This window comes from Schistocerca americana, chromosome 5, assembly GCF_021461395.2.
Source record: "Schistocerca americana isolate TAMUIC-IGC-003095 chromosome 5, iqSchAmer2.1, whole genome shotgun sequence".
NCBI lineage: Eukaryota > Metazoa > Arthropoda > Insecta > Orthoptera > Acrididae > Schistocerca > Schistocerca americana.
In genome coordinates this window covers 296,523,346-296,549,102 of record NC_060123.1, presented here as the reverse complement: position 1 = coordinate 296,549,102, position 25,757 = coordinate 296,523,346, and the positions used below count along the sequence as shown (strand labels likewise).

General features: G+C 42.7%; 1 protein-coding gene across 1 annotated transcript in view; it reads right to left on the bottom strand.

Annotated features, from left to right (window-relative positions):
• The window catches only part of LOC124616326 (urocanate hydratase-like), a 424,523-nt gene that overhangs the window by 276,686 nt on the left and 122,080 nt on the right, over positions 1-25,757 (bottom strand). The window contains exon 7 of the mRNA XM_047144631.1: positions 2,094-2,204. Within this exon, the coding sequence (XP_047000587.1) occupies positions 2,094-2,204 (111 nt within the window). The remainder of the gene's footprint in view (positions 1-2,093; positions 2,205-25,757) is intronic.

Genomic DNA, 25,757 nt, shown 5'->3' with positions numbered 1-25,757 from the left:
CATCATCATCATTTCATCCCCATCGACGCGCAAGTCGCTGAAGTGGCGTCAAATCGAAAGACTTGCACCCGGCGAACGGCCTACCCGACGGAAGGCCCTAGTCACACGACATTTATATTTACATGTGATTCGCTGATGATAAAGCTACCCCGAGCGAAAGTGAAGAAAAATTAGAAGATCTGCTCAATGGAATGAACGCCTAATGAGTACAGAATATGGATTGAGAGTAAATCGAAGAAAGACGAAAGTAATGAGAAGTAGCGAGAAACTTAATATCAGGATAGATGGTCACGAAGCAGATGAAGTTACGGAATTCTGCTACCTAGGCAGTAAAATAGCGAGTGACGGACGGAGCAAGAAGGACATCGATAGCAGACTAGCAATGGCAAAATGGGCATCTCGGGCCGAGAGAAGTCTACTAATATCAAACATATGCCTTAATATGATGGAGAAATTTCTGAAATTTCTGAGAATGTACGTTTGGAGCACAACATTTTGTAGTAGTGAAACATGGACTGTGAGAAAACCGGAAGAGAAGAGAATCGAAGAATTTGAGATGTGGTGCTACAGATGAATGTTGTGTGTGTGTGTGTGTGTGTGTGTGTGTGTGTGTGTGTGTGTGTATGTGTGTGTGTGTGTGTGTGTGTGTTTGTGTGGGTGTGTGTGTGACCTATCCACGAGGGAGGATTAGAACCTTCAGCGGGAGGGACCGCGCTATCCGTCACGTGGCGCCTTAAACCACGCGGCCGCTCCGCGCGGCTGACGAATGTTGAAAATTAGGTGGACTGATAAAGTAAGGAATGAGGAGGTTCTGCACAGAATCTGAGAGACAAGGAGTATGTGGAAAACACTGACTAGGAGAAGGGACAAGAGGACGAGATGACGAGGTTAGCACAGGAGAAGAGAAGAATTGGTGGAGGGCCGCATCAAACCAGTCAGATGACTGATGACTATATAAAAAAAAAAAAAAGGGCAGCGGACGACTTTCAATCTGTGGCATTTTGCAGCAAAATCGGTCAAGTCAACGTCACAGCACGATCAGTCAACTTCAAAAGTGGTCTTGTGATTCCGCCGGATGCATAAAGGGCTCAAATAGTGACCAGTCTCGTGGACAACGATATGCAGAATTGACTGAACTGCTGAAGGGAATCAATGAAGTATGGGTACTCAAATTTATACTACAATGAAGACAGCCACCACTCACTGAGCAAATTTGGCTGGTACGTAAAGTGGCAGCGTCAGTTTCGATTCCTGTGTGTCTGCACTCGCACACATTTTGCAGCAGTGTGTACCAAAGTAAGCAGCCCTTCTCTCGCTAGATCAAACACTTCGGACAGCGAATCGAACGCTGTAAATGATTTAATGTGCGGAATGTCATTCTCTCAGTATACGGAATGAAACCCTTCTTTGTTACTTCATTTACTATATCCCGTCTTTGTTTCGCAGTAATGGACTACGTGGTAGTTTGAAGGACCAGAAGAATTCGTTTATGGCAACTTTTGATAGGTAAACGAGACACTAAGAGCTGGTAAAAGTGACACGTTTTGGGAAAATGATAGCAAGAGGCTACAAGCATAACGATTGTGCTCTTGGAAGTGAAAACCAACTCTCTAACTAGATGAGAACATCGAATCGTGAGACACCAAGGAATTGTCAGCGGAAGGCAATGTGGATGGTAAACACTATAGAGGCAGACCAAAGCTTGACTAGAGTAAGCAGTTTCAGGTGGCTGTACAGTCTGTCCGTCCTTTATAAGTAGCGCCAATAGGATGTTTCACATGGTTAGTCCGACCCTTCCGCAGCGCGCCATTTGAATCACTGGCGACGCAGTTTGCAGACACGCTCAGGGTGTATTTATGTTGATATTGCACGAAACACAGAATTTAGTAAATAATACGAATGGGGGAAGAAACGTACACGAACAGAATGTGCGTACGTCACTGCATGCTCGTTTGCACTGATAGACGGGAAACTGATTCTCAGCCGCCATGTACGGCAGCTGTAGCGCCCCTCTCCCCCGCCGCGAGCGGTGCTCGCCCTTCAGTTTACGAACAGACTGTACACCACAGCAGCGGAGTGGACGAGCTACTGACCTCCTTTTTGCGGCGGGCCTCCCTGATGCGCTGGATCAGCTTGTTGAGATCGCCCTCCACCTCGCACAGCCAGCCCTGGCGTAGCCGCTTCTGCAAAGCCTCTTCGCTCACCTGTGTCACCAAAGAGCAAAACAATTACCACGACTTCGTCGCTTATACGTGCCACAGCATGACACCGACTCCACGTCTCTCTGAAACTGTGTGAGAAGCTGGAAAGTGTAACATTTCTGCACCTTGGAGATATACACCACTGGCTATTAAAACTGCAACACCAAGAAGAAATGCAAATGATAAACGGGTATTCATTGGACAGATATATTATACTAGAACTGACATGTGATTACGTTTTCACGCAATTTGGGTGCATAGATCCTGAGAAATCAGTACCCGGAACAACCACCTCTGGCCGTAATCACGGCCTTCATACACCTGGTCATTGAGACAAACAGAGCGTGGATGGTGTGTACAAGTACAGCTGCCTATGCAGCTTCATACCACAGTTCATCAAGAGTAGTGACTGGCGTATGTCCGCAGCTCGTGGTCGTGCGGTAGCGTTCTCGCTTCCCGCGCCTGGGTTCCCGGGTTCGATTCCCGGCGGGGTCGGGGATTTTCTCTGCCTCGTGATGACTGGGTGTTGTGTGCTGTCCTTAGGTTAGTTAGGTTTAAGTAGTTCTAAGTTCTAGGGGACTGATGACCATAGATGTTAAGTCCCATAGTACTCAGAGCCATTTTGACTGGCGTATTGTGACGAGCCAGTTGCTCGGCCACCACTGACCAGACGTTTTCAATTGGAGAGAGATCTGGAGAATGTGCTGGCCAGGGCAGCAGTCGAACATTTTCTGTATCCAGAAAGGCCCGCACAGGACCTGAAACATGCGGTCGTGCATTACCCTGCTGAAATGTATGGTTTCGCAGTGATCGAATGAAGGGTAGAGCCACGGGTCGTAACACATCTGAAATGTAACGTCCACTGTTCAAAGTGCCGTCAATGCGAACAAGAGGTGACCGAGACGTGTAACCAATGGCACCCTATACCATCACGTCGGGTGATACGCCAGTGCGGCGATGACGAATACACGCTTCCAATGTGCGTTCACCGCGATGTCGACAAACACGGATGCGACCATCATGATGCTGTAAACAGAACCTGGATTTATCCGAAAAAATGACGTTTTGGCATTCGTGCACCGAGGTTCGTCGTTGAGTACACCATCGCAGGCTCTCCTGTCTGTGATGCAGCGTCAAGGGTAACAGCAGCCATGGTCTCCGAGCTGATAGTCCATGCTGCTGCAAACGTCGTCGAACTGTTCGTGCAGATTGTTGTTGTCTTGCAAAAGTCCCCATCTGTTGACTAAGGGTCGAGACGTGGCTGCACGATCTGTTACAGCCATGCGGATAAGATCTCTGTCATCTCGACTGCTAGTGATACGAGGCCGTTGGGATCCAGCACGGCGTTCCGTATTACTCTCCTGAATCCATCAATTCCATATTCTAGTAACAGCCATTGGATCTTGACCAACGCGAGCAGCAATGTAGCGATACGATAAACCGCAATCGCGATAGGCTACAATCCGACCTTTATCAAAGTCGGAAACGTGATGGTACGCATTTCTCCTCCTTACACGAAGCATCACAACAACGTTTCACCAGGCAATGCCGGTCAACTGCTGTTTGTGTATGAAAAATAGGTTGGAAACTTTCTTTATGTCAGCACGTTGTAGCTGTCGCCACCGGCGCCAATCTTGTGTGAATGCTCTGAAAAAGCTAATCAATTGCGTGTCACATAATCTTCATCGTGTCGGTTAAATTTCCCGTCTGTAGCACGTCATCTTCGTGGTGTAGCAATTTTAATGGCCAGTAGTGTAGCTTTAGTCCCACATATCACATCTCAGTTGAGCAAAGTTGCAGTAGGTGTTGTATGACAGCGTAAGGTGGAGTGAGACAAGAATGTTAGATGCTGCAACCTGGTTACAGCAATCGCGGGAAAATGCACCAACTGAATAAACTTCTGTTCTCTCAGCCCACTGTAGTAAAAGATGGAGGGATTATCCTCTTGACTGCCCGTCAAAACTCATATTTTCGATTATTAATCATTGCTAAATTCATCCTCAGATTTTGTTCGTAATAATGTGGCAGGACGCCATAGTACTACGCTATCATTACGTAATCAAAACAACATCTAATTATTAACTTTAAGCAGACAGCTAAATAATTAAAAAGACCCGAATCACTTACAAGAGAACATTCCCAAGTATCAACAAATGATCTTGATGAAACTCGGCGGGTGCGTAGAGGGCGCATAGTAGTACAGTATGTAATTCTTAGCTTGCGCCCAATTTCATTTTTAAGGGGTAAAACATCAACCAAAAGTCAATCTGACGTTTTAGGTTTAGAGGGAATATCTTCGAAACGATGATAATAAGAAATGTTTTTCCTATAAAAGGTGGTATGTATTTACTGTTCTTGAACACTGTATAGTCAACTTTTGTAATAATTTGAAATTTTGCAAAATACTTGAACACCATTAATTAATTGTGAAAATTGAAAACTTTTCTGACAACATAAAGAAGCTTTCAAGCCACACACGTCCCTGTGCAACAAACCTGGTTTCTGAAATACCACTTTTGGAAAATAAGCTGTACATAATGTGCTGCCAGGATATTTTCGGTACACCTAATTAAAATATCTGAGCTACTACTATTACTATCCTAATTATTTATTTTAATATTTGTTTTATATTTTAAATATTATTTGCGTTTTACATTCATAGGCGTTCTGTTTTTGTTTTTTTTTTGGTTTACCGTTTCACGTATGTGTATTTTGTTAATTGAAAATAATAAGTAACTCATTATTATAATAGAAAATAATTGAAATAATGATAATCTTTACAAAAAATGCTTAAAGCATATCAGTTTGTACACCATGTGCATATAATGAACGAAATTTGTTAACGTAATATACACGACGGAGAAGATAATGTAAAACAAAATTCAGATGGATTTCAAATTGTCACGGGTGAACCTCTAAATATCCTAATTTGTATCAGGCATATTTCAGTACATTGGTAAGCCTTAGCAAAGCGAATTGATTATGTACTAATAACTGCAGCTTGATTATGATACTACTCAAATGGAGATTGGTATCATAATCATTAAAAACAACTAGATATGAACTTCTCCTCACAAAGTTCTCCCAACCTCGAAAGCTGCATACACACCACGGCTGTACCTGTGCCGTCGAATCCTTTTGTAGTTACCAGATGAACAAGTTCCTTGTCCTCAACTATGATGCTCTAAACGGTTCTTTCACACTGATCGCCTCATGAATTTAACAATAATAAAGACCTTTCTCCTTCACTTGGAAAGAAAACATCAAATATCTTTCGACCTGGCAAGACGTTTGTTTGCTGGATTTCGATTCTGTCAATAGGACTTTCGGGACTACAAAGAGAAATTGCCTACTTCTCGGTCCAAAGTCACCATAATTTTCTTTCAGACCTATGAAAGCCGGGAGTCAGGGTGAAAAAAAAAAAAAAAAGGTTTGAGCGTCATATCCGAGGACAAGAAACATCTGGTCAACGCAAAGCTCTCGATGGTACAGGTAGAGTCGTTAAACGTATACGGCTTTCGATGTTCGAAGAACTACGTGTAAATATTTTCAGATCTACCTCTGTTGAATGGTTATGAAGTTAGCTGGAACCTGAAAAAAAAAAAAAAAAAAAATGGTTCAAATGGCTCTGAGCACTATGGGACTCAACTGCTGAGGTCATTAGTCCCCTAGAACTTAGAACTAGTTAAACCTAACTAACCTAAGGACATCACAAACATCCATGCCCGAGGCAGGATTCGAACCTGCGATCGTAGCGGTCTTGCGATTCCAGACTGTAGCGCCTTTAACCGCACGGCCACTTCGGCCGGCCTGAAAAACAATTCAATTAAGCTAAGCTAAGTCAGTAGTACATAACAAATTGTCTTAGCCTAGGCTTACCAACGAATTGTAATGTGCCTGCCACAGTTCCGATATTTAGAGCCACCCGTCACAATTTGAAATCCAGCAGAATCTTGTTTTGTGTCCTTCACTATCGTGTATATTACTTGAGGAAATTTCGTTCATTTTGTGTGCATGATGTAAAAAACATTATGTCTGAACAATTTCCTTACACATTATCATGTTGTTGTTGTGGTCTTCAGTCGTGAAACTGGTTTGATGCAGCTCTCCATGCTACTCTATCCTGTACAAACTTCTTCATCTCCCAGTACCTATTGCAACCTACATCCTTCTGAATCTGTTTAGTGTATTCATCTCTTGGTCTCCCTCTACGATTTTTACCCTCCACGCTGCCCTCCAAAACTAAATTGGTGATCCCTTGATGCCTCAAAACTTGCCCTACCAACCGATCCCTTCTTCTAGTCAAGTTATGCCACAAATTTCTCTTCTTCCCAATTCTGTTCAATACCTCCTCATTAGTTACGTCGTCTACCCATCTAATCTTCAGCATTGTTCTGTAGCACCACATTTCGAAAGCTTCTATTCTCTTCTTGTCTAAACTATTTAGCGTCCATGTTTCACTTCCATACATGGCTAAACTACACACAAATACTTTCAGAAACGACTTCCTGATACTTAAATCTATACTCGATGTTAACAAATTTCTCTTCTTCAGGAACGCTTTCCTTGCCATTACCAGTCTACATTTTATATTCTCTCTGCTTCGACCATAATCAGTTATTTTGCTCCCCAAATAGCAAAACTCCTTTACTACTTTAAGTGTCGCATTCCCTCAGCATCACCCGATTTAATTCGACTACATTCCATTATCCTCGTTTTGCTTTTGTTGATGTTCATCTTATACCCTCCTTTCAAGACACTGTCCATTCCGTTCAGCTGCTCTTCCAGGTCCTTTGCTGTCTCTGACAGAATTACAATGTCATCGGCGAACTTCAAAGGTTTTATTTCCTCTCCATGGATTTTAATTCCTACTCCGAATTTTTCTTTTGTTTCCTTTACTGCTTGCTCAATATACAGATTGAATAACATCGGAGATAGGCTGCAACCCTGTCTCACTCCCTGCCCAAACACTGCGTCCCTTTCATGTCCCTCAACTCTTGTAACTGCCATCTGGTTTCCGTGCAAATTTTAAATAGCCTTTCGCTCCCTGTATTTTACCCCTGCCACCTTCAGAATTTGAAAGAGAGTATCCCAGTACACATTATCATTACTGTAATTATTTCCTGTGATAATAATGGGTTAATTATATTTCTAGTTAACAAAATACACACACGTGAAAAAGTAAACCAAAAGACAAAAACAAAAGCCATGAATGTGAAATGTAAATAACAGCTTAAAACATAAAGCAACTGTAAGTTGTTATAGTTTATGTTGTAACAAAAGTTTTCATTTTTCACAATTAATTAATAGAGGTGGGGTATTTTGCAAAATTTCAAATTATTATAAAAGTTCATTACACAGTTTTCAAGAACATTAATTACATATCAACTTTTACATAAAAAACATTTTTTACAGATAACCGTTTCGAAGATATTCCCTCTAAACCAGAATGCCAAATTCCATTTCGATGGGCGTTTTACCTCTTGAAGATGAACTTGGCACAAGCAGAGAAATACGTACTGCACTACTTTGCCCCCTCTACATTCTCTCCAAATTTCATCAAGGTTGTTTGTTGACTCTTGGGAAAGTAACCTTGTTGGTGTGTAATCGACTTCGTACCGAATGACCGACTAGCGAGTGCAGACTGGTACTGCGTTTAGGAAACAGAAATTTGGTTTGTGGTATGGTAATAATAGTTGTTACTCAGTTTGGAAGTGATAAATAATTGTATTTTGACAAGCAACAGTGATTGGCAGATTTGTATTTTCTTTAGGCGTGCGCTTGATTACGTGATATAGTGTTCAGTTTGCTATTATATCTGAACAAATGTGCACAGTACAAATATCTGGGATCTCTACAACCTGGAGGTCTACGTGCTACCTCTGTGCTGGACGACATTATCACTTTAGGACGCCACGTCGGTACACATGTTAGAAATTCTGTGCTTTATTGCAGCAACACATACAAGGCCAGTTACACGTCCTGATATTACACCACAAATGCAGACAGTTGAATGACATCTGTGGAACAGGGAATGGAATCGCACTGCTGATTATTTTTTCTCGTTGGGGTCGGTAACGCCGTAAAAGTGTCCGATTGTAGAAAGGAAATTTTATGACGACAACGTTTTCACAATAAAAGAGACAAACTAAGAAATACTGGAATTTTACGAATCAAATTTTGTGAGCGGGAGAGACCGACATATAGAAGATAATATAAGAAAGAATGTATCTGAGCACCCAATTATCCCGGTGTATCGATACTAACACAAGCGTTGTCACAGGTAGTGGACAAAACTCCTCACATGTCCAGGAGCCAAGCAAGGACGTTCTGAGTTTTCAATGCTTAACATATATGTTGGTGATTTAGCAACAGTATCAAAAGGAAACAGCCTCACTTCGAGCGTAAAACGTGTGGACTCCACATATCCCAACAGTTCATTACGTTGATAATCGACTGTTACATTGAGGGTGAAATACGATTTGTATAATACATGAAACTTCCTGGTAGATTAAAACTGTGTGCCGAACCGAGACTCGAACTCGGGACCTTTGGCTTTCGCTGGCAAGTGCTCTACCGTCTTTTTTTTATCTCATTTTGTTTTATATTGTTCGTTGAATTTGTTCGGAGCGGACATCCGATGACACCCGTTTAGGTTCTTCGTTGATCCACTCAAATGGTTCAAATGGCTCTGGGCACTATGGGACTTAACAGCTGAGGTCGTCAGTCCCGTAGAACTTAGAACTACTTAAACCTAACTAACCTAAGGACATCACACACATCCATGCCCGAGGCAGGATTCGAACCTGCGACCGTAGCGGTCGCGCAGTTCCAGACTGAAGCGCCTAGAACCGCTCGGCCACACCGGCCGGCTGATCCACTCACTCAGGGTAGCTAGCCCTCTGACCGAACACGCTGAGCTACCCAAACACGACTCACGACCCGTCCTCACAGCTTTAATTCCGCCAGTACCTCGTCTCCTCGGTCCAGAGTTCGAGTCTCGGTCCGGCACACAGTTTTAATCTGCCAGGAAGTTTCGTATCAGAGTACACTCCGCTGCGGAGTGAAAATTTCATTCTGTATAATATACTGTGTGTTTCGTTAGGTAAGCTCCACTACAAGCTTGAAAATTTTGACCACTGAAACTAATGTTATGTTGATCATGGGAAAACATTCTAGTAGTTAAAACCTTGTAGTGTATGGGAATGGAACTCGAAATCAGGAGCCAGACATTCACCAGCAATGCTTTTACTGCTGAAATATGGCAGCAACGACCCACATCGCACCTCAGAGCTTCACTTTCTAGTACCCACTCCTAGTACTTACATTCCACTCTGGGTGTCATTCCACCAGAAACCTCCGTTGTCACAATACCACCAGAACATCATTTCCAGTACTTGCCCTGTGATGTAACTTAAGAAGATGACAAAAATTTAATAAACAACACCAATATCCAACGGATGAAGTCCGTATGCAGATAGAAAGATGAAATCTCGCCAGATGAAAGGCAATCAATAATTCCCTTACCACGCATAACCATCGTCTCACTATGTCTTACATAAACCACCCCACAAGCATATAATCCTACCTATGCTCATTGTATGTCACATAGTATTAGCATGATCACAACAACAATGAGGACCAAAAACCATGCAGAGAAGTTCTACAGACTGTTGAGTAACTGCACAGGTGAATAATGCCGATGACAGGATATAAGTACGTCGAAAAACACACGCGATGATATATTCCGCTTGTCAACAGCGGTCAATTAAAGCAGATGGTAGAGTTTTTATAAGGGATGTTTACATGTGATGAAACGGGCGCTCTGCCACGTGTGTCATCCCCTTGCGCCGGATAAAGATGCATAAACCTATCGTCTGATCGTGTGTAATTGGGTTACCCAAACCCATACATTACCACCCCATTATTTACTCGATCTGTTCATCGAATCTTCAGTATTATTCTACAGTTACTGCGAAGAGATTATCTTCCTATGCAACTATTAAAATGCGTTAAAGAAGCCAGGTAACTGAATTCTCTGAGATGGATTTTCCTTGCTGAGAAGTGTCTAGCAGATCAAGGACACCACAGGTTCTCGGAAATGACCACCCTGAAGGTCAGATCATGGCGCAGGTCAGCTTCCGAGAGCAGTAAAGGACACGTCCCAGTCCCGGCAAGAGGTGCCTAACAAGGGCAGCACACCGAATTCTGTCTCAGCAAATCACAGAACAGAGATAATTAGAGTAATACAGTTACATTGAAGGCTAGCGTATACAAGAGAGGAAAAGTAGCTTAAGATGTAAACAAGTCTTACTGTGACAAAAAATCTTAATTTAATACAACCAAATATTAAAAAATAATGGCAAAATCAGAGTGGAGACTACGCACCCTGTGAGTGGCAGGCTCTTCTTAAGAAATACTGACCAATAGGGATGTGCCATCTGTTCAAGAGTCTTTCTGATCTCCCAAGTAAACGTGGTAAGGTTCACAGCTAGCAAGGACTTGGTGGCTGACTTCTCGTGCAGCCATTGGTGCAGCCTTTGGTAGAGTGAAGGAGGCGGAGAGGTATGTCGACTTGGTAATCAATAAAGATGTGGAAAGTAGTTTCGGTCGTAAAACTTAGACGTTTATATTTCTGTTACAATTGTGAGATTTTTGAGAACAGAATTACTGTGGGCCTTGAGCAGCGCTATTAGATGTTTACTACTGCCGCTCTAAATTTCTTGCAGGAGTACAGAGGCACGGTCATAATTTGTCATATTATGAATAAAAAACACACGACACTGGTGTAATGTTCTACAATATTCATTATTTTACAAACGGGTTTTCGGCTGTTACGTCATCGTCACATGCAAATGTAAATATGGGTGACTGTGAAATTCTTGTGGGAGCAAAGATTTTAAAACTTGGTGTATCTACTGAGGATCTCAATAGGCTTTCAAAGATGACAATTGCTAATGTTTGATTTAGGTCTAAGACGACAGGAATTATTTCAGTAAAATGCAATGTAAAACTATCTAGCTTAGAAAAAAAAAGTGAAACTTTAAATAATATATGACTCGACAAATTAAAACAACTATTCTGAACAGAAAATATGAGTTGAATAATTTACAGTAAACTTTTACGTCGTGTTCCAAGGGGGTGATTGAACATGATAATCTTGACCTGAACAGGTCCAATATTAAAAACAAGTGTGAAGTAACAGATTAGTGAGACAACTGTAATTATTGAAAGTAAAATTTTAAGGAGAAAGTGAAGCAATAGTAACTGAAATAAAGGAAAATGAGGCATATGAGTAGGAGAGGTAATTTACAAAGTGTTCTGACTGGGATTGTTAGCAATATTTGCGGTTAGAAGTGGTGAGTAATGGAACTTTGTATGATCATTCTGTACTATGCCTGGTAAGTAGACATTTGTCTATGAATTTCGATTATTTCAATGTAATACATTTTCTTTCCTTTGTGGATTTTATGCAGGACCTCGTGTTTCATCCTGTAACTGTGCCCTTCTTTAAGCAGGTGTTCTACAAAAGTAGAGCCTTCTCTAGGTCCCTTTTCTTCAAGCGGGTGGTTATTCTACTGCCAGACTGTCCTACATAGAAAGTGTCACAGTTAAAAGTAATTTAGGATTTTACAATCTTTTCCAAAGTTGATGTGCTGTCTTTAACATCGGGCAAAATGTGTCCAGTCGTGCTGTGGACATAAAATTACGTTTTGTAGTTACTTTATGTAACTTTTCTAGCAGACATTCAGAAAGACGTTTCCTAAATATGGAATAATGCACCATTTACTAACGTTTTGAGGTGGTGGGTCGAGTGCAGTGTAAAGAATAGAGCACACCCCCTGTTTTTTTTTTTTTTTTTTTTTTTTTTTTTTTTTTTTTTTTTTTTTTTTAGCATTTGGATTCCAACAAGGCAAGAGTGTAACCGTTCCTTGATGCTACTTGTTTCTTTGAATTTAATTCATTGTGAGTGTTGTTATCGTTTGTGGATGAATATTAGACTTCCTACCATTGAATGGAAGACAACATGTTTGTGGGTTGCTCGGTGCTGAGAATTGGCAGGTATTACAATATCAGTGGTGGCGAGTTTACTGTAAATGTAGAAAGTATGAATGCAATCACTGATATCTATGGTTAGGTCTAAATAATTTGTAGAGCTATCCTAAAACTTCATTGTGAATTTTAAATTGTTGTACTTAGAATTTAAGTGCTTGAAGAATGTCTGAAGTTGTCTGATAGTACCTGTCCATAAGCACAACATATAGTTAAACCATCAATCAGCATCGAAGACAATGAGTTATTTTCCAAGGAATGGCTTTCAAAATTGTCAATGAAGATGTGCGCTAGGACTGTGCTGAGGCAGGATCCCTTAGCTAGGTCATCTATCTGTATGTATATATTGCCACTGAAACAGAGATAATGTTACGTCAGACAAGTGCGTGTTACTAATCTTTTGTCATATGTTATAAGTGCATTAACTCCTGATTTATCAACTAAGTCCGTGAGAATGTCTGGGAGTCCAGAACAGGTACATCTGTGAATAACTAGCGTGAAAAGAAACTAGCTTGGCACTAGAGTCGATTTGGATGTTTTTTTACTTGTTCACTAAGTCAGCTGAATTGAGAATACTAGTGCTAAGTTTAAACTTAATCCACACCGACTGCATGCTAAATAAATAAACGCACCGCTAGAGGAGCACAATCGATAGCTGCCTCCAACGATGTACAACTTCTTACATGGTGTGCGGAAATTCATTGTAAAAAGCACAGCTCTTTTTCATTCAGAGATTCCAACAGTATTGGTAATGTGGGCTTGTGGCAACAGCGGAGAATACACTACCTGATCAAAAGTATGCATAATTCAACGCTAGATGTCACGAAAGACGTACCAGCCAGTATAAAATGAGGTGGGCAGTACTGAGTTGACAGTAAAGAAACAGTAACAGCAGAAGGTTAGGTTAGCTGACTGGCTTCGAATCTGGATTAGCCATTTAAAGTCACCTGAGCAACAGGTGACATCATGGACGAATCAGCCCTTTACTGCTGCCAAGTTGACTGTTGGTGATGTGACTGTGAAGTGAAAACGAGAAGGAACAACCACAGCTAAACCAAACCACACATCATGAACTGCAGGACAAGGGACGTGTTCTATTTCGGTGAACGGTTGTAAGAATTGCACGAAAATCAGCGGAAGGATTCGCACGTGAGTTCGAAAGTGCAGCCAGCAGTCCACCTAGCACAATGACTGTGCGTTAGATCTGGAGAATGTGCTGACCAGGGCAGCAGTCGAACATTTTCTGTACCCAGAAAGGCCCGTACAGGACCTGCAACATGCGGTCGTCCATTATCCTGCTGAAATGTAGAGTTTCGCAGGGATCGAATGAAGGGTAGAGCCACGGATCGTAATACATCTGAAATGTAGCGTCCTCCGTTCAAAGTGCCGTCTATGCGAACAAGAGGTGACCGAGACGTGTAACCAGTGGCACCCCATATCATCAAGCCGGGTGATACGCCAGTATGGCGATGACGAATATACACTTCCAATGTGCGTTCACCGCTATGTCGCCAAACACCGATGCGACCATCATGATGCTGTAATCAGAACCTGGATTCATCCGAAGAAATGACGTTTTGGCATTCGTGCACCCAGGTTCGTCGTTGAGTACACCATCGCAGGCGCTCCTGTCTTTGATGCAGCGTCAAGGGTAACCGCAGCCATGGTCTCCGAGCTGATAGTTCATGCTGCTGCAAACGTCGTCGAACTGTTCGTGCAGATGGTTGTTGTCTTGCAAACGTCCCCATCTGTTGACTCAGGGATCGAGACGTGGCTGCACGATCCGTTACAGCCATGCGGATAAGGTGCCTGTCATCTCGACTGCTAGTGATACGAGGCCGTTGGGATCCAGCACGGCGTTCCGTATTACCCTTCTGAACCCACCGAGTCAATATTCTGCTAACAGTCATTGGATCTTTACCAACGCGAGCAGCAATGTCGCGATACGATAAACCGCAATCGCGATAGGCTACAATCCGACCTTTATCAAAGTCGGAAACGTGATGGTACGCATTTCTCCTCCTTACACGAGGTATCACAACAACGTTTCACCAGGCAATGCCGGTCAACTGCTGTTTGTGTATGAGAAATCGGTTGGAAACTTTCCTCATGTCAGCACGTTGTAGGTGTCGTCACCGGCGCCAACATTGTGTGAATGCTCTGAAAAACTAATCGTTTGCTTATCAAAGCATCTTCTTCCTGTCTGTTAAATTTCGCGTCTGTAGCACGTCATCTTCGTGGTGCAGCAATTTTAATGGCCAGTAGTGTATTTAGAAGTAGATGTAGATGAAACAGGACAATAGCGACTGGAGGCGTTTAGTGGTGTTGGACGCGATTTTACTTCTTTTGAAGTGACTGAAAGCGTACAGCGCACCGGTGATCCAATGAATCGTGTGTATGGAGAGTTTAGTTCAGGTTGGAGGTGGTTTTGTGCTGTTTTGAGGGTGTTTCTTACACCTACACTTTTGACGAGATAATGTACGTCCATTTCTGCAGTGAGACTGCAAGTAGAGTGATCACGCCGAACGACGCACAGAAGGCCAGCAGCACAGTGGATCTCTCGCCGCGAGGACGTCTCCGGCTTGGCTGATGGCATCGCAGCCAGTGGCACGCGGCCCGCGCTCCTCCGGGGCCGGTCGTCGTTCGTTAATCGAGAGCGTCTGCCCGCTCGACAGGTAATAACTCAGCCCGTGCCGTCGCGTCCCCCGGCTCCTTCCTGCCCACCTTAATAACGGGCCGGCCAGAGGAATTGATTATCGGGAGTTAGGCCGCTTCCTCTCCGTTAATACTCTTAATAAGTACCGCGCGCGGCGCCGCCGACTTCACGAGCGGCGGTTGTGACGGCACTGATGGATGTTCCGGTGCTGCGCATCCGTCAGCGCTGCTGTCACGTCCAACTACGGCACAATTGGCTGCAACAGATTCAGCCGGTGGATGGGAACATAATTAATGACATGTGTCTGGGCTTACATCTGAATCTAAGTGCAGTCAGCCGTTGCGAGTCACGTGTGCGAAAGACTACATCATTTTCCGCTTCCATTCCACGAGGTATGTCTGCGACCCGTAGCATGAAGACTCCATAAATCACATATAAATACGATTAAACTGCTGAAAAAAGTTAGCTCAGCTATTTGTTACAAAAAACCTAATGTGTCCATTGGCTAGTAGACTGGATTGGATTGTTTTGTGGGAAGAGACCACACAGCGAGGTCATCGGTCTCGTCGGATTAGGGAAGGACGAGGAAGGAAATCGGCAGAGCCCTTTCAAAGGAACCATCCCGGCATTTGCCTGGAGTGATTTAGGGAAATCACGGAAAACCTAAATCAGGATGGCCGGAGACGGGATTGAACCGTCGTCCTCCCGAATGCGAGTCCAGTGTGCTAACCACTGGCTAGTAGACAAATTTGACTTCACTGTGCTAGATATGAAGTACCCCAGGATCACTCACCCATGCTTTGTCATATTCTGTTCTTCTTTCATTTCGAAATAGGTTCTCTTGCCGTTTCCGTTTGTTACCAGTATTAACTTTCCATTTTCTCCTAGATCATGTGTAAGGTTTTCATCTTCCTAGTTAATACACTGAAGTGACAAACGTCGTGGGATGGTGATATGCATGTATATAGATGGTGGTAGTATCGCGTACACAAGGTATAAAAAGGTCAGCGCATTGGTGGAGTTGTTATTTGAACTCAGGTGAGCTATGTGAAAAGGTTTCCAACGTGATTGTGGCCACAGGACGGGAATTAACAGGCTGTGAACGCGGAATGGTAGTAGGAGCTAGATGAATTGCACATTCCATTTCGGAAATCGTTAAGGAATTCTGTATTCCGCGATCCACATTGCCAAGAGTGTGCCGAGAATACCAGATTCCAGATATTTCATCTCACCGCGGGCAAGGCAGTGGCCTTTGACCTTCACTTAACGACCAAGAGCAGCGGCATTTACGAAGAGTTGTCACTTCTAACAGACAAGCAACACTGTTTGAAATAACCGTAGAAATCGAAGTCGGACGTACGAAGAAAGTGTGCGCGGCGAAACTTGGCATTAATGGGCGGTGGCAGCAGACGACCGATGCTAGTGCCTTTGCTAACAACCACGACTTCGTCTGCATCGCCTGTCCTGGGCTCGTAACTATATCGGTTGGACCCAACACGTCTGAAAAACAAACATGGCCTGAACAGACGAGTCCAGATTTTAGATGGTAAGAGCTGATGGTAGCGATCGAGTGTGGCCCAGACCTCATGGAAGTCATGGACCAAAGTGGTCAACAAGGCACTGAGCAAGCTACTGGTGGCTCCATAATGGTGTGGGCTGTGTTTACAGGGAATGTACTGTGTCCTCTGGTCCAATTGAACCGTTCATTGACTGGAAATGGTTATGTTCGGCTACTTGCAGACACTTGCAGCCATTCATGGACTTCATGTTCCCAAACGACGATGAAATTTATATGCATGACAATGCGCCACGTAACCGGGCCCCAATTTTTCGCGACTGATTTGCAGAACATTCCGGACAATTTGAGCGAATGATTTTGCCACCTAGATCACCGATATGAAACCCATCGAGCATTTATGGGTTGTAATATAGAGATCAGTTCGTTCACAAAACACTATCGAAATTATGGACGGCTCTAGACGTAGCATGACTCAATATTTCTGCAAGGGACTTCCAACTACTTGTAGAGTCCATGCAACGTCGAATTTCTATACTACGCCTGGCAAAGGAGATCCGACACGATATTAAGACGTATCCCACGACTTTTATCGCCTCAGTGTGCGTATCTGTTGGCATGAGATGACGCACCTGGTTCATTCCAGTCCAGTTGATTCAAATTCATATATACGATGTGTTACAGTATACGTTTCTTTCCTGTTGAAATATGTAGTTGCAGTTGGTGCCTATTTTCTTGCACCATACTGTTCTTCTCAAAGATCTGCTGCCTGTAATTTGTTTTCTCCCTCTTTCTTTAGAATCCGTTACTCAGTTTCATACTACAGAGTAAGTACAGGTTTCTAACATTTGACGTTGAACATCCATTCCTACATTTATTCTTAAATTTCTCCGTTAGTTGTTGACATGTGACTGAACTTCGGTATTTTGTTCCCATTGCTACTTCTTTCTGGTAAGATAAGCGGAATAGTGGGAAATGGAGCCGGCCGGAGTGGCCGAGCGGTTCTAGGCGCTACAGTCTGGAACCGCGCGACCGCTACTGTCGCAGGTTCGCATCCTGCCTCGGGCATGGATGTGTGTGATGTCCTTAGGTTAGTTAGGTTTAAGTAGCTCTAAGTTCCGGGGGACTGATGACCTCAGAAGTTAAGTCCCGTAGTGCTCAGAGCCATTTGAACCACTTGCGAAATGGAATGATTTTATCTTTCATATTCTTGTACTGTAAAATAGAGGGTGAAAATTATTTAAACCGAAAGACTCTGGGAGGCTGCACGAGACATCAAAACAAACATTTTTCTCTACGTAATAATTACCTACGAGCATTAGTTAATCCGGTAGAGGGCGTAATCGCTATAAGCACTCATGAAAATGCCCATAACTTGGGGACGAATCAGACGAATGTAAGGAACTTCCACCACGAGCGATTACGAATCCATTTCACTTATAGCCTGCGACACAGTTCACAGAGTGATACCTGGAACAGTGTCAAATGCATCCTACATTTTCCGACCTGTGTGCTTTTTTCAGATGAAGCAACGTTCAGGCGTAATGGGGCCTGCAACATCCACAGTTCTCACGTTTTAAGTGAGGTTAATCCACGTGCCTTATTGAGTAGCACTTATCGACTGCGCTTCTGCGAGAATGTGTGGGCAGATGTTTATGAGTCTTTAAATGGGCCTTATCTCTTACCTAGGCCATTAAATGACAGGCACAATTGCAATTTTCTCGCCAGAACATTCCTGGAATTACTGGATGACGTGCCACTCGCTACAAGGAAGCGTGTCAGCGTGTGTGGTTCCACCATGACGGGGCTATGGCACATTTTAGTTGGCCTGTCAGTCGATTCTTGAACCGATAGTTTCCAGAAAAATGGGTTGTCGGTGATGGCCCTGTACCATGGCCTGCTCGATCCTTTGATTTGACCTCTCTGAACTTTTTGTTTGAGAAGAGATGTTCAACATATTAATCAGAAGAGTGTCTGGTTACCCAGATAGTAGCAGCAATAGGAATTAAGGACACTCCTGCAGTCTTTGACCTCGTTAGACAGAAAATTACTCACTGGCGTAACTTCTGTGTACAGGTCAACGGAGGCATCTTTGAACCTCTACTACAATGGAAGTAATTGTGTTGTGTTAATATTGATGCCTCTTGGTTTTTTTTTTTTTTTTTTTGGTCATCAGTCTACTGACTGGTTTGATGCGGCCCGCCACGAATTCCTTTCCTGTGCTAACCTCTTCATCTCAGAGTAGCACTTGCAACCTACGTCCTCAATTATTTGCTTGACGTATTCCAATCTCTGTCTTCCTCTACAGTTTTTGCCCTCTACAGCTCCCTCTAGTACCATGGAAGTCATTGCCTCATGTCTTAGCAGATGTCCTATCATCCTGTCCCTTCTCCTTCTCAGTGTTTTCCACATATTCCTTTCCTCTCCGATTCTGCGTAGGACCTCCTCATTCCTTACCTTATGGGTCCACCTAATTTTCAACATTCGTCTATAGCACCACATCTCAAATGCTTCGATTCTCTTCTGTTCCGGTTTTCCCACAGTCCATGTTTCACTACCATACAATGCTGTACTACAGACGTACATTCTCAGAAATTTCTTCCTCAAATTAAGGCCGGTTTTTGATATTAGTAGACTTCTCTTGGCCAGAAATGCCTTTTTTGCCATAGCGAGTCTGCTTTTGATGTCCTCCTTGCTTCGTCCGTCATTGGTTAGTTTACTGCCTAGGTAGCAGAATTCCTTAACTTGATTGACTTCGTGACCATCAATCCTGATGTTAAGTTTCTCGCTGTTCTCATTTCTACTACTTCTCATTACCTTCGTCTTTCTCCAATTTACTCTCAAACCATACTGTGTCCTCATTAGACTGTTCATTCCGTTCAGCAGATCATTTAATTCTTGTTCACTTTCACTCAGGATAGCAATGTCATCAGCGAATCGTATCATTGATATCCTTTCACCTTGTATTTTAATTCCACTCCTGAACTTTTCTTTTATTTCCATCATTGCTTCATCGATGTACAGATTGAAGAGTAGGGGCGAAAGGCTACAACCTTGTCTTACACCCTTCTTAATACGAGCACTTCGTTCTTGATCGTCCACTCTTATTATTCCCTCTTGGTTGTTGTACATGTTGTATATGACCCGTCTCTCCCTATAGCTTACCCCTACTTTTTTCAGAATCTCGAACAGCTTGCACCATTTTATATTGTCAAACGCTTTTTCCAGGTCGACAAATCCTATGAAAGTGTCTTGATTTTTCTTTAGCCTTGCTTCCATTATTAGCCGTAACGTCAGAATTGCCTCTCTCGTCCCTTTACTTTTCCTAAAGCCAAACTGATCGTCACCTAGCGCATTCTCAATTTTCTTTTCCATTCTTCTGTATATTATTCTTGTAAGCAGCTTCGATGCATGAGCTGTTAAGCTGATTGTGCGATAATTCTCGCACTTGTCAGCTCTTGCCGTCTTCGGAATTGTGTGGATGATGCTTTTCCGAAAGTCAGATGGTATATCGCCAGACCCATATATTCTACACACCAACGTGAATAGTCGTTTTGTTGCCACTTCCCCCAATGATTTTAGAAATTCTGATGGAATGTTATCTATCCCTTCTGAAGTATTTCTTCTGTTACCCATGGTTTCTTCGCAGCTACCTTCTTTGTACCTATGTTTTCCTTCCCAACTTCTGTGATGGCCCTTTTTAGAGATGTCCATTCATCTTCAACTGTACTGCCTACTGCGCTATTCCTTATTGCTGTATCTATAGCGTTAGAGAACTTCAAACGTATCTCGACATTCCTTAGGACTTCCGTATCCCACTTCTTTGCGTATTGATTCTTCCTGACTAATGTCTTGAACTTCAGCCTACTCTTCATCACTACTATATTGTGATCTGAGTCTATATCTGCTCCTGGGTACGCCTTACAATCCAGTATCTGATTTCGGAATCTCTGTCTGACCATGATGTAATCTAATTGAAATCTTCCCGTATCTCCCGGCCTTTTCCAAGTATACTTCCTCCTCTTGTGATTCTTGAACAGGGTATTCGCTATTACTAGCTGAAACTTGTTACAGAACTCAATTAGTCTTTCTCTTCTTTCATTCCTTGTCCCAAGCCCATATTCTCCTGTAACCTTTTCTTCTACTCCTTCCCCTGCAACTGCATTCCAGTCGCCCATGTCTATTAGATTTTCGTCCCTCTTTACATACTGCATTACCCTTTCAATATCCTCATACACTTTCTCTATCTGTTCATCTTCAGCTTGCGACGTCGGCATGTATACCTGAACTATCGTTGTCGGTGTTGGTCTACTGTAGATTCTGATTAGAACAACCCGGTCACTTAACTGTTCACAGTAACACACCCTCTGCCCTACCTTCCTATTCATAAAGAGTCCTACACCTGTTATACCATTTTCTGCTGCTGTTAATATTACCCGATACTCATCTGACCAGAAATCCTTGTCTTCCTTCCACTTCACTTCACTGACCCCTACTATATCTAGATTGAGCCTTTGCATTTCCCTTTTCAAATTTTCTAGTTTCCCTACCACGTTCAAGCTTCTGACATTCCACGCCCCGACTCGTAGAACGTTATCCTTTCGTAGATTATTCAATCTTTTTCTCATGGTAACCTCCCCCTTGGCAGTCCCCTCCCGGAGATCCGAATGGGGGACTATTCCGGAATCTTTTGCCAATGGAGAGATCATCATGACACTTCTTCAATTACAGGCCAGATGTCCTGTGGATACACGTTACGTGTCTTTAATGCAGTGATTTCCATTGCCTTCTGCATCCTCATGTCATTGATCATTGCTGATTCTTCCGCGTTTAGGGGAAATTTCCCACCCCTAGGACAAGAGAGTCTCCTGAACCTCTATCCGCTCCTCCGCCCTCTTTGACAAGGCCGTTGGCAGAATGAGGCTGACTTCTTATGCCGGAAGTCTTCGGCCGCCAATGTTGATTATTTATCAATATTTAGGCAGTGGCGGGGATCGAACCCGAGGCCGAAGTCGTTTTGATTATGAATCAAAGACGCTACCCCTAGACCACGGGTCTCTTGGTTATAAGGAATTAACTTATTTGTGTTACGTTTTGTCCTCACAGTATAAAACATTAGAAAAAGTGTTTTCATTGTCCCATGCGACCTCCCAGAGTTTGTTAGTTTAATTAATTTTCAGTCAAAAAAAAATACCTCGACTGGTTTAAAAAATTCTCACAGGAAAATATGACATTAGGCAAAAATATTTGTTTTGGGGGTCCCGTGCAGCCTTCCGGAGTTTATCGGCTTCAATAATTATCACCCCATCTAAGGCATGCCCGATTGAAAAGGAAGTCTCCGCTACAACGGACTAGTATGTAATCCCGAGAGATGGTGTTGTGATATTCCCAGTTGCACAAGCAGAGTTAACGGCTTCCCAACAATTTCCGTATTTATGGCGAGTTTTTTTCGCAGTTCGCTACATGATGAATTCCTCCAGATCAGCAGAGAGAGCAGTTATTCGATTTTTCGCACGGAATGGGAGTATACTTTACAGATTTACCGCAAGATAAAGGTGTATGGAGAGCAGTGTCTCGCACGCACTGTTCACGATGCTCCAGAGGTGTCAGCTTTATGAGTGAGGATGTGTGACTGAGAAAACCCTCGAGCTCCTTCAGAAATTTCGATGGGAAGTTGTGGAACATCCTCCTTGCAGCCCTGATAGCTCCTCATGCGACTCGCATATCTTCGACCCTTAAAGCAACCTCTGAAAGGTCAGAGGTTCACCGGTAACAAGGAAGTGTAAGCCACCGTGGTGAACGGATCTGTCAGCAACGCAGGAGTTTCTACACTGAAGCCATCCAGTCCCTTCCTACGCGCTGGAACCTATAAATATCAATGGCAGTTATGTACAGTTGTGCTGTTCCATATGAACTATAATACAATTAATAAAATTTCTTAAATATTACTGTGGTGTCGAAACTTCCTGGCAGATTAAAACTGTTTGCCCGACCGAGACTCGAACTCGGGACCTTTGCCTTTCGCGGGCAAGTGCTCTACCTCTAAAGCTGTGAGACCGGGCGTGAGTCGTGCTTTGGTAGCTCAGATGGTAGAGCTCTTGCCCGCGAAAGGCAAAGGTCCCGATTTCGAGTCTCGGTCGGGCACACAGTTTTAATCTGCCAGGAAGTTTCATATCAGCGCACACTCCGCTGCAGAGTGAAAATCTCATTCTGGATTACTGTGGTGTCCTTTTCACTTGGGCACGCCTTATATGTACTACTGTACAGTTAATACAGTCTAGTTCTCTAAACACGACTTAGTATTGTCGGTCAAAATACTAAGATTCAGGTGTGCGGTTCATGCGCCTCTCTTTGTAAGACTTATTCATCGTCACCTATTTTTTTCTGGTCATCTGTTAACAAAATCATGATTGTACAAATACTGATTATTGCGTTAAATTGTATGGTAATACTCTGATTATTAATACGAGATGGAGGAGAACAAGACCAAAGAACTACAAATCAGAAAATGGATTTTTGAAAGTCTGAAGGGCAAAATGGAAAATATGAAGTCAAAGATGGAATGGAACGAGGACCTAGCCAGCCACTATAACGTAATAGTAACTACACCGTTTGGTTTATATGTGAGTAGTGTCTCGACATTATGACGGGTACGAAGGTGACAATCGGAATACGTTTCTTCTCCTCCGTGAACCGAAACCTACGCAAAGCGCCCGATTCAGGTTTCCATACCCATGTAGCAACATAATGATAAAGAAATAACGTAGGGAGAAGCGGAAGTGTTAATGAAATATTTCAGAATTGATAAAATTGTGAATCTAGACCTACGCAAAGTACTAGAAAACATGTTTCCAAACCCATGTAGTAATGTAATGGTATAGAAATAGATATAACGCATGAAGAAATCGAAGCGTTTAAAAAGTATTGCGAAGTTGACAAAAATTTCTCTTTCTTGCATGACTGAAATGCTACAGCACAGTCGAGAAAGAAAAACACATTTACTAGAGAATTTAAGCTGGCGAAAGAGGGAGAGAGCATTTTACAATTTTGTGATAGCTTTCAGCTTAACATTGCAAGTAGACCACAGACTTTTCTAAAACCACGAGAACAGGATGTGTGACTGGGAAAGAGTGAGTTGAAGTGGAAATGTCACTTGGATAACATGATAATAAGCAAGCACATTGGGAATTTAACTTTTCAAAACTAGGATCCACAGTCACGTAAAATTTTTTGAAAGACATTGTGTTTTCGCCAGTAACTGTTAAACTTTTTATTTCCACTATTGCAATTTCGGCCTTAGACCGTTATCAAGAACAAATGTTTTTGCTTTAAGCCATGCCAACTTTATACACGCTGACACATTTATATGACTTTGTCATTTATATGTATATAACAGCAAACGACAACGACATATGCATTGCGTCAGCGTGTATAAAGTTGACATGGCTTAAAGCCAAAAATCTGCACTTGATAATGGCCTAAGGCCGAAATTGCGATAGTGGAAATAGAAAGTTTAACAGTTACTGGCGTAAACATGATGTTTTTCAAAAACATTGGGAAATAATCTGGAGGATAACGCATACCTATATACAGACATAAGTTCATGCTGCAGTAGTGATATACATTAGAGTAAAATTCGAAAGAATGGATAAGAGATACAGAAGAGGAAGTGGAATACTGAAAAATGTAGAATACAATTAGACGACGATGCTGACGCGTGGCTTAACCAAAAATCGCAGTAAAAAAAGAGTAAAATCTAATAAAGAAGGAAATGAATAAAGATGGGCAGAACATGACAGGTAAAGTGGGAAAAAAGGAGAGAAATGCTATTGGTGGTCCAGAAAACAATGAACTTTATCGATAAAAAAGAAATACAATAATTTAAAAAATCAGATTACCAGTCAACGATAGAAGTTGGTTAGAGACGATATGATCACAGAGTGCATTTAAATAAGAATGGCTGCACAAGAGATACATAAGAGACAGGAAAGGGGGTGACAGTAGAGAAAAGTGGTGCTTTTAGTAATAAAACTAACCCTAACTCCACAGACGTAAAAAAAAAAGGATTTAACCTCTGTTGAGAGTAGTACAATGAGCACGGAGTGCGTGTAATGAAATAGCTGAACACATAAACCACGCGAACACGGATGAGAATTTGAGGGTTTGGGGTCCTATAGTAGGGTGGAGAAACGAAGTGAAGACATGAAAACAAGAGGGGTTGCAAGTCTTTTACAGGGAGGCATCGACGTTTGGTCGTTTGCAGTGACTGAATGTCTCTCGTAGGACCGGAACAAGCTAAAATTACACGATGCCATATGCAACGTCGAAAGGTTCCATCCACTGTTTTTTTCGTTCAGCCGGCCAGTGTGGCCGAGCGGTTCCAGACGCTTCAGTCTGGAACCGCGCGACCGCTACGGCCGCAGTTTCGAATCCTGCCTGGGGCATGGATGTGTGTGATGTCCTTAGGTTAGTTAGGTTTAAGTAGTTCTAAGTTCTAGGGTACTGATGACCTCAGATGTTAAGTCCCATAGTTCTCAGAGCCATTTGAACCATTTTTTCGTTCACATTACTAAACTGAGCTCATTCGATGAGCAACATAGGAATAATTTCCTCGCGTGCTGTCAGGAAAGACACTGATCTTCTCCGTGTACACAGAGTGGAGAACGTCCTTAGGCGAGTAAATGCTGTACTCAGGCGGTGTCCAAGCCATGGCAGTGATGAAGGATTTGACAGACTGAGGATGGTAAGATACGTTTGCTCAACCAACGTGTCGTTCAAGATGGAAATCAGAACTACACCGGATCCTGGGCTTCATACGCTGATGATAACCCACGGCGACGATTGCTGAAAAATGAAGACGTTACGCTCCATCTCGGTTTTGTTACAGCGATAGCAGCGCACTAAGCGGACAGCATGTGAGGAATTGTCACTTCTCAATATGATATCGGATGAGTGCTAGTACTAACGTTTATATTGATTTGTAACATAATTTTTACAAAAGGGAGTATATGTAGTGCTATAAAAATCGACAATAACTGAAAAATTACACCACATTTGTCATTCTGTAATTTCTTAAGTATCTTGGGAGGTACGTAACGGTACAGAACATGATCATTTATCCACGATTCTCTTGTAAAGTACAGATATTTATTGAATAATGTCTTTTTCCTTTAGTAAAAAAAATCAAGTGAACCCCAGAAGACCTGACCTCTTGCAGGAAGACGTCGTATATCTACCCAGAAAATCGGAGTTTTGTTCGCTACACTTTCAGCCAAATCAGTGAATGTGGAGCGTAGGAAACCTATATGGAATGTAATACCTACATTATTTA